The 10,206-nt window shown below is 40.7% G+C and overlaps 1 protein-coding gene across 2 annotated transcripts in view; it reads left to right on the forward strand.

Moving 5' to 3' along the window:
- The window catches only part of LOC125902096 (guanine nucleotide-binding protein G(olf) subunit alpha), a 52,440-nt gene that overhangs the window by 21,942 nt on the left and 20,292 nt on the right, over positions 1-10,206 (forward strand). For both annotated transcript variants that reach the window (XM_049598224.1, XM_049598225.1), the window contains exon 5: positions 3,013-3,110. In XM_049598224.1, the coding sequence (XP_049454181.1) occupies positions 3,013-3,110 (98 nt within the window). The remainder of the gene's footprint in view (positions 1-3,012; positions 3,111-10,206) is intronic.

Genomic DNA, 10,206 nt, shown 5'->3' on the forward strand with positions numbered 1-10,206 from the left:
GACTTGTGCCTGAAGTGTGAGCCTATATTCATCTGTAACCAAAAAAGTAAACAAATATTAACGTATCTCTCTCTGTGAGACGTCTGTGGACTGGATCAGTGGATTTCCTCCATGTTGAACTTAATCACCGGATCTGCCGAGAGGAGATCTCCCGGAGCATGTGATCATTTATCAGGCTCCTTCTCCCTCGCTCGCTCTGGTTTGGGGCTACTTTCACCCTCTCCCCAGTCAGAGCGCAGAGCCAGTGCTGAGTGCAGAGAGTCATGTGGTGGTTCCAGGCTAGAGGAGGAGCCCATCTGAAAGACATGTGCACAGGAGGCGACAAGGGATATTAGCCCAATCATCTTTGTTTAGGGCATACAGAGAGTCCTGGGAAATGTCTCAAAGTCATTGATAAGATGAGCTCCCACTGAGACATGTATCGTTATTTACATCATGCCAATGGCTGGAGTTTGAACAGCAGGACTGTAGAGGCTATATTTGTATATTGTTAGAGCTGTAATTAACTGTTTGTGTAGTCACAATAGCAGAATTTCTAACTTTGTGGCAATATCGAGAAAAATATTGATATTTGATACAATTTTTGATACCACGGGGGAAAAAATTGACACTGAGAACATATATATTTTTTTTTTAATTTAAAGATAATTCAATTGAAATTGAACTGAAATATAACAAGGCTATCTCATGAAAGCGATGACTTTTCTTTTTTATTAGCAGCAGAGAAAAACAAAATAACTGTAGTAAACATTAACTATTAGAGAGAGCGAGAAAGTCCAGCTGGTACCACTGTATCAATACTGCCGAAAATGAGTATTGTATTGATAAACTGATATTTTCGACAAGACTAATCTCAACCACAATTAAGCTGTGTCATCAAAGTGTACCACTTTTGTTGCTTAAGCTTACAGTTCAGAGAAGTGAATTTCAGCGTATGACTTCCTGTGATCAGGAAGTCATACGCTGAAATTCAATTCTGTATCGAGGAAGTGAATGAGAGCTCACATCAGCTCCTTCTGCTACTGTAAATAGCGTTTCCTTGTGTTTTTCGTGGAAATACAAAACCAGTATTTCTGCTTTCACTTTCGTAGATTCTTGATGCAGTGCTACATTCAAATACTTTTTACAGAATGGCCTACAGTTATGCTGTCATGGCATTATGAGAATGGTATTACTTTAACTTTGAGGTGACTCTGTCTTCCTTAGAAAGGCAGTAAGCCTGTTTAGACCTGGTATTAGCATGCATTTTGGTGATCCGAACAGAAATGGACAGCTCCTGTTCACACCCATGCCTATCATGCCTTTCCAGCTGACCACTTGTGTTCAGATTTTAGTACTGCCCGGCACTGTAGCATGCTTGCTAGTCATGTTTGTAGTTGTCAGTACAGATGGAGATATCACTGTCAGCAGAATTCAACATCTCCCTCCATAAAACAAAACAAAGGATGGTCAGGCAACACTAAAATGAGTAAGTTAGCTTTAGTGCGCTGTCACCAAAGCATCCACCATGTCCTGCACTGATGACGTAGTCGTTCTTGGGGACACATCAGGAAGCATTAGTGTTCACAATACAAAAGATATGTGGTCAAATGCATCCCAGACCACCTCGGCAAGTGGTTTGAGTGATCGGATCACGATGCGTCATTTGTAATTCGCACTGTCTGCTCATGATAGATCACCCAAAACACATTTTAATACCAGGTATAAACAGCGCCAATATGTGAGAAGCTGTTAATATTCAGAAAAAGTGGCCAGCACTTTGAAGAGCATCCATATGACCATTTATAACTGAGTCTCTGAGTTTAGTAGATTTCAGCACAAATCATTCTACTTATCTGTTAATATGACTTATAAATGTTAAAGGAACACTTAACCATAATGGAAATAGTCTTGTTTGCTTTCTTTAAGAGAGTTAGAGGAGAAATATTGATGTTTATGTTGATGGATGTCTGTGTTGTAAGTACGTAGTTGGAGCTTCCGTCTTGTTGGTTTAATCCGTACACAACATGCTGGGACTATTTCTTGACGAACAACAGTTCATATATCCACCAGCATGTTTGTGCAGCATCTCTGGTTGCTGTTGTTCACCAGGAAGTAGTTGTAGCACGTGTTGGGTAGTAGTATTTTTTCATTTCAGACAGAGTCAGGGTAGCTGCTCCCCCCTGCCTACAGTTTGTATGCTAAGCTAGGCTAAACATATCAATGCATTACACACACATGGAAATCCTGTAAAGACAACAAATAAGCGCTTGTCCCAAAATGTTGAGCCGTACCTTTAAGTGAAATACAGTACTAATACTTGTTGAGTAAGATATTCTACTTCTCTCTGCGCCTACTGTGAACGGCAGTCCTGCACCCGGCTGCTTTAACTAAACAGATCAAGTAGAAGTCAGTGTCTGCTGGGCTGATGTATGTATATATGTATGTATTTATGTATGCATTGGCTGTATGTATTGCGTGTAACTGACCAATTATTTCTCTTTGGATAAATGTGTATATAAAATAGGCAATAGAATTTCCCTTTCATGTGTTTGTTTATTTAGCTACCCAGTTGTCATGGCAGCACGAGTTTCAATGACTTAAAGTCGTGTTTTCAATGTACAAGTTTGGATTTACTAAAAGTCTGCACAATAGTTTGTCTTAATTTATTGTATCCATACCTATACTTACCTGTATTTTCTATAGTAAGTATTGAAAAAGTCTGTTAAGGTGACACAGATAGATACTGGCAATTAAGTTGGCATTGTTTTGCGTTTGTGTGGACGTCTAAATAAAGTAAACTTCCTTTAATGACCATCTTAACACTCAGATCATACTTTCGAGAATCATTTACATAATTAAAAGTGGACTACAAAACTCACAAAAGAGGAGAACTTTTTGTTGTGTGCTTCAACAGTACCACCATGAATGAATCCAAGACCCCTGTTCATCCCATCATAGCATTTTACTTCAAGTCTTTTTAATGTTCAATATGTTATTTTCAACTGCTGTTTTTTTGTTTCCTTTCCTCAGGAGTTCTTTGATCACGCAAAGAAGCTGTGGGACGACGAAGGAGTGAAGGCATGCTTTGAGAGGTCCAATGAGTACCAGCTCATCGACTGTGCACAATAGTGAGTTCAAACATTAAAAGACATTTTGTGGTGTGATTTTCAGCTTTGCATACTAGCAAGTTTGCAGAAGATTTTTTTTACAACTACATACAATATGTAATCAGTTATTTGTGCAGCTATCATATAGTGAGCTATTTTTTTACTGCCTGTAAACTGTTGTCACATCCCTGCTCTGTCTGTCTGTCCTCTTTGTGTTCTGTTTGAGGTGTATGCTCTGCGGTGTGTGCTGGTGTCATGTCATATATGCATACGACCAAGATATGTTTGCCCTGGGTGTGGCAAGGCAAGCGGCAGTTACATTGGTCCTTGCATTGGAAAATTATACATATATCTCCTCACGTTATTGTGTTTCACATCTCACCATGGCAATATGCAAAGCCTGGTGTGACCTGTATCACAATGCCCAATTCATTGGGATTGTATTGATGTAAAATGTGTCTGCAAACACATGCAAATATATAATACTGCTGTAGTTTAAATTAGGATCTCTCGTTTCAGCGTTGGTGATGGTAATAACCTACCTGCGGGGTTGATGGACTCTAGTTCAGTGTCTCTGAGGCTGAACAAAAGCTATGTGGGTCATGATCTGATTTTGGCTACAATCTGTATCGTTTTTCCTAATACAATTGTACTCCAGATACTGTAGTTAGGAAATCCTGATAACTGCAATGTGGCAAGGTGCAGAAACCGATGCCTCTTTGCACGGTGCCCCAGATTGTTTGGAAGGCTCCTCCTTTACCTTGGGCCACCATAGGGTGCTGGTTGTACACAGTAGAGGGCCCCTGTCTCGCCTGTAAAAGGAAGTTTGGATATGCAAAGTGACTCACTGATTACAGCACTCTCGTTCCGCTTCCTCTCTGACTCACCTCTGGATTCACATGTAAATATCAGGACATGTACATGGTACAGACGCAGGGGTGCAGCCTGCTTGGAAGTTGTCCCCTCCCACCCCAAAGGCTGGTTCCCTTTATCGCTTTGGGTTCGCTCTGAGGCACACTCTATCAGTGACCGGAGATATTGTCTTGTTGTCAGCGATCTGTGAGCCCACGTTACATGGACGCAGCGTCGAGATGTTTCAGAGATGGGAAAGCACGCAGACAAACAGTCTCTGTACTCTCTTCCTGAATGTCTTCCATTTCTCGAACATAAATTTGACTTCAGGTCAAGTCTCCCCCTGGTTGCCCTGTCTGAAAGCAGCTTCCATAGAAAGGAGAGAGATAGTCAGGTGATGGTTGGAGAGTCACATGAATCTGTAAGGTGGAGCTGTTACAGTCGAAGTGTTTGTCTTTACTGCTCTGAGTCAGTCTGTGTCTGTGTGCGGGACAACTGCACAATATGTAAAAAAGCATCTAGTGTTTATTTTAGTCACTCATCCAGTATCATACTAGCACATAATGTTGTGGTTTAAATAAACATTTAAAATCTTTTTCCCCAAATATCCTCGTCAAAACTCTGCAAATGCCTTGGTCCACTGATCGTTGATATAAGCAAGAATATTTATATTTCAATAACCTAAACTACTGAGGCTTGTAAATAGCTGTAAACATCAACAGAGTGAAATGAAGACAGTTTTTAAATACAGTGCTTTATTTATGACTTCTCTGGTGTTGGAATGCATTTATTGCCTGAACTTTCTGTCCTCATGTTGTAAGTAGCCAACATTTTTGTTTGCAAGGAGGTTGTTATACATCAACTCTTCCAAATCCAAAATATTGCAGGATGGCTGATGCTTTAACGTTAATTATAAGTCCCAATTGTTCTCTCTGTTTCCAACCCCTTTCCTCTTCAGTGTCATTCATTCTTCGATTGCTTCTCCCTCCTGCCCTTCTTGCTGTCCTCCTATCACCGCCTCTCTGGCTGTTACATTGCTGCTCCTGATTGGCTGGCAGCATGTGAGCAGTTGTATGTTTGGCCAATAAATTTTCAACAAGCTAACTAATGTATTTTACTGGTGTGTAAAGGAGGTGAAAGATGATGATAAGTTTTGTGAACAATTGTTCAAACTGCGATTTCAGTTTTGATGTGGTTAATAATTGTGCAGTTCTAGTGTGTTGGCTTTTACTTTTATTTGTCAGTAATCCTCTGTTTTTCTTGTTGTGTTTGGTCGCCCAAGTGCTTTTCCTTTTCCATAGGAGAGCGAATGTGTGATGTAGTGCTGTGACTTTACTAAAAATTCAACTTGAAGTACAATAAATCTATCTCAATACCTACCATGATTTTTGGAACAGGAAAAAACTGTTTCCACATTTGCAATTCATATTGAAATCTCGCTGTTGGGTAGAGACATCACAATATGCCCCTATTGTCAGTGTGTTTGATTGATGTCTGGAATTTGTCAGACTGCGTGACCTCTCACTTAGTTCCTCTCTCAGTTTTAACCTCTGTATGAACTGTGTGGACGGAGGGCATTCATAGATACTCTGTCCTACATGGCAGCAGACCTGTCTGTGTTTAAAGGCCCGCACACATACACTCACAAACACACACACACACACACACGCACACACGCATACACCTATTGTTGTTTTGACCACTCAGCTATACTGAATGTTCTCAGCAACTGTCCTGGAAGTAGTTAAACACTGGCAGACGGCCTCAGCAGCCAACTGGGCTGAAATGAAGGGAGCAGAGGTCATAACGTTGGACTCGGGCTATATTTAAACAAACTTTATATTGTTTGGGAATGTCTGTTGTGTTGATTTGGCTGTTCCTCTAGGTTCAAGACTATAGGTCTGTCTGTTTGCTTGCCCCTTTCATGCTAGTGCTAGCTACTTTTGAGCTAGCACTAACTCAACCTGCTCTTATAATCCTATAGTCAGTCCAGGAAGCTTTCATTTCGTCTTCTACTTTTTGTTCTCTGCACCTGCTCTCTGTTATGTTTTTTGTGCTTCCACAGACTTGTGCTCATGTTGTAGGCTATGTCTTGGATCACAAATGTGATAAGAGTGCTTTCAGTTACTCTGAGTGTAAATTAAAGAGGAAGTTGGCCGACAAGTGGCTGTTTGTGGAAGGAACAGATTGGCAGGCAGCAACCTTACATGCTAACAGTCAAACACAGTAGATACACTGTCGTAAAAACCACCGAACAAGATCAAGATACAGCTGTTTGTCATATTTAGGTGTTGTGAAGGCAGATTATACACCTCGGCCATTCCATCTGTGTTGTCCTTCAGAGACCTTGCTACACTGGCAGATATTTTTTCCAGCAGGCCTAACGCCGGACAACCCATTGGATAGAGTCACAGGAAATAAGTATGGGCCGATGGCGAGCACTTGTTATGCCAAAGAGCATGTCCATATCGATGCTTGTGGAATCCTGTCACCCATTGATCCGCCCTCTGCATCGCACATTTATACGTTTTAAGAGCACAGATATGTGTCTGCCAGTTGATTGATTATGAGCTATTTTCAGCTGCGGCCGGCTGGTTCCATTGCAATGCCTTGGATGTGTCAACGGCAAAATCAAACACTTTTTCTCACGCAAATCCGAACTCCCGGCCCTCCTGCTTTGTTTTCTGCAACGAGTATTTGTTGCAGTCCTCTAGCAAATACGACACATTTCATAACATAATTCATACACTAAGGAATTTCTTTCTGTAGTGGATGATTGTTATCCAGTGTTAGATGCTGTCTGGTCTGGTCTGGGGCTCTCCCTGTGTTGGTGTGCTCAGTGGCTGAAAGGCCAGGCTGCAGCAGCAGCAGGGACTGGGCCAGAGGAGAGCTGGCCTGAATGGAGCTGGAGTCTGGGAGTGCAACTGAAGAAATGAGGCTATGAAACAGCAGAGCGATACAGCAGGGGTTTATTCCTGCAATGAGAATGAGGCCTGGGACAGAGGTGGAGCTGATACTGGGTTTGGTACAGGAGCACAATGTGCCTTAGAGGCTGTAAATGTATTTGCTTAATTCATATGTTTTTTGTGATTTAAAATGACGAACCTTGTAAACACTTGGAGTGGCCTTGTTTGATCACTTTGAGTCAAAAGACCACTGGCTATTTTGGAAACACCATGCTTTTGTTTAAGGCACAGTGCATTGTGGTCATTGTAGTTCGCCAGAATGCTTTTAGTACTGGTCTGTATTAAAATAAGTGATTGAAATAAGAAGAGTTTCATGTGTCCTGGATGAATTTAACAGAAGTTAATATACAGACATGCCACTATATAAAAACTTTAGAGCTTTGACTAGGCAATTATTAAACTAATTGCGTAGTTGATCAACAAAAAATATCTGCAACTACTATATAAAGTAATTCAACAAATATTCCCAACTGGTCGTAATTCCAGCTTTTCAGTTGTGAGGATTTGATGCTTTTCGTTGTCTTATGTGATGGTACACTGGATATCTTTAGGTTTTGGACAACTAAACACACAAGACAAACAATTTGCAGATGTCACCTTGGGGTTTAGTAAATTGAGTTAGGCATTTTCACCATTTTCTGATATATAATAGACCAGATGATGCAACCATTAATCAGCAAAATAAGTGGCAGATTAATTGATAATAGAAATAATTGCTGGTAGCAGCCCTACGATCCTGTGTCTGTAATCCAAATGATCATCCCTCTACAGTTATTAATCCCCACAATCCCATCTAGATTTTATGGTAATCACACCAAACACACATACACACACCAGTAGACACATGAATTCAAAACATACAGGAAGACAAGAGTTGGCCCTGACTCACCCTTCATACTGAGACAAATATCAGATTGTTCTTGCTTCAGCCGTCCACAGACATTCACACTTTTTTGGCACTACCACCATCGATCCTAATGAAGACTAAATACATGGGGCAACAACCAAATACTGAAGAAAAGTGGGGGCTTTTCAGGGTGAGGAGGAAAATGGATGTCATCACACAATTTAAAAGGTGTTAATCACAAAAAACATTTCCCACCTCCTGCTGGAACTGAAATAGTTGCAACATTTTGACATGAAAAACCTCTGGTAAATCTGTTTTGGATATCTGAAGTGAAGTCTGAAATGTGCCATAACTTTGTTAAAAGTCTATCAGAGTTTCTCAGAGTACAAGTCGATGTATTTAAATGTCTTGTTTTGTCTGACCAGCAGAACAAAACCTTAAGATACTTATTTTACACCAAAAAACTGAGAAAAGCAGCAAATACTCAAATAAGAGAAGCTGGAATCAAAACAATCAACTGATTATGAAAATAGTTGCCAATTACTGTTCTGTTTATTAATAATTAATCGACTAATCGTTGTAGCTCTGCAACACAGAATTTAGGGATTTGGAGCACCCTGTTTCAACCCCCATCTTAGGAGAAGGTTTTAATTCCCATTATTGGACAAAGAATAGAGTTAAATACATCCAAAACCTTCTGAATCTTTCATCTGCAGTTCTCAGGGTTTAAAAAGTGGTAAATAGAACTTTTTTGCTTGACAAAACTTGATGAACTACAAATGTCTAGATTTGCAAGTATCATCATGCAAAGCTCTGTAGGATGTAGAGGCACAGCTGGGACGGGACAGATCCGCAGCAGTCCCGCGGTCCCGGAGATGGGACTGTGGATAGACATAAGGCTGGGTCTGGTTCTTGGCCTAGGCTGGGGCTGGGGTGTAGTGCTGGTCACGGGACTCTGTCACCAGCCTGGGGGCCACTGACACAGTCATCTGGGGCAGTAAAGTGCTAAGAATGGCCGGCATTGTCAGCCAGCCCCGGCCCCTGAAGGGCCTACAGAAACAGAGGGGCTACGCTTTGCAAACAGTGGCTCTCCTCAATAAGGAGCCTCTTCTGTTCACGGAAGAGCCCGAGAGAGCGATATTTATACACCGGCTGCATGTCACTGCTGCTTTTTCCAGTCACCAATAAGTTGCTTCATTTCTTAATGTTTTAACTGCTTTGATGTTACACAGTATAACACCAACAGATGAGGCTGACTGTGACAGGGTCTGGGCTCCTCTTACATGTCTGAACGGAGCAGTGTGTTTATATTTCAGTGTAATAACTTGTTTCAGATTGGTTATCAGGTTATTTTTAACACATGAGACATTTTTTTTACTGGGATGTTTGTCTCACTGCAGCCAGAGCGTCTTTTGAAACTGTGTTAAACCTTTGTGCACTGCATTGTTTAAAGCTTGCATTGTTTGGGAGTGAAATCTGAAGTCACAGTTTGAATTTCTGCATCTAAAAAGTATGAAGCAGAGAGTCTGTATGATAATCACAGTCTGTAGGGACAAGCAGAAGACTCCATACCAAATGGCAGTGATGGCCAGGTATGGAGCAAAGGGAGAAACTAAGATATGTTAGCTTTTAAGTTCTTTTAAGAGAACAAAAACAACTTATAATTTGTGATGTGATCGTACATTAAGTGTCATAGAAATAATGGCTGATAAAGGCAATTTGCTCTAAAAAGTCAAACAAAGCTACAGAGAAAAAATTAAAGCTCATATTTAGCCAGTAAAAGTGTATCCTCTATTTTATTAAGAAAAGTGCTTTTGAAGGCATTTTAAAGTCATCATCATTTTTCAGTATCCTCGTGTTTTAGTTGTTGAGTGCTTCAGCCACTTCCAGTAAACAAACTCTTAAAAATATCCTAAATAGTTTCAGTTCAGTTTCTTAAATCTTTTTATATTTTTAGTAATTTCTGTGTTCATGTTTTTTTTTCATCTTGCCTTTTAACAAGAAATAAAATTTTTACTACTGCCCAGTCCAAATTATAATTACTACTACACCGATCGTAAGAAAATATATACTTTCCTCATAAAAAGAGTCATAACAGGCCTTAATCCAGATTAACAAAAACCTTTGTGTCGCTTGCTAAAATCAGATGACCCTGCTGTCAGCTGACTGAGAAATAATCAAAGGGGGCACTATGGAAGTGTGTGAGTGTTTGTTTGTTTGAATTTATCTGCGGGTGTGTGGATGTGCGCTTCGTGTGCATGATTTCTGAGGAAAAGGAAGGAGTGGTTTTGAGCTGAACTGTAGAATCTGATCTACTGGAAGCTCAGTGGGACTCCATCTACACAAACCACTGTCCTTAAGGTTGTTAGAGCCCCCTGTGGGACCGACTCTCTCCCTCTTTCTCCCACTGTCCCTCTTGCTCTCTCTCCGTCTCTCTCAGTCTATCTGTTCA

Source organism: Epinephelus fuscoguttatus, linkage group LG15 (genome assembly GCF_011397635.1).
Source record: "Epinephelus fuscoguttatus linkage group LG15, E.fuscoguttatus.final_Chr_v1".
Taxonomy (NCBI): domain Eukaryota; kingdom Metazoa; phylum Chordata; class Actinopteri; order Perciformes; family Serranidae; genus Epinephelus; species Epinephelus fuscoguttatus.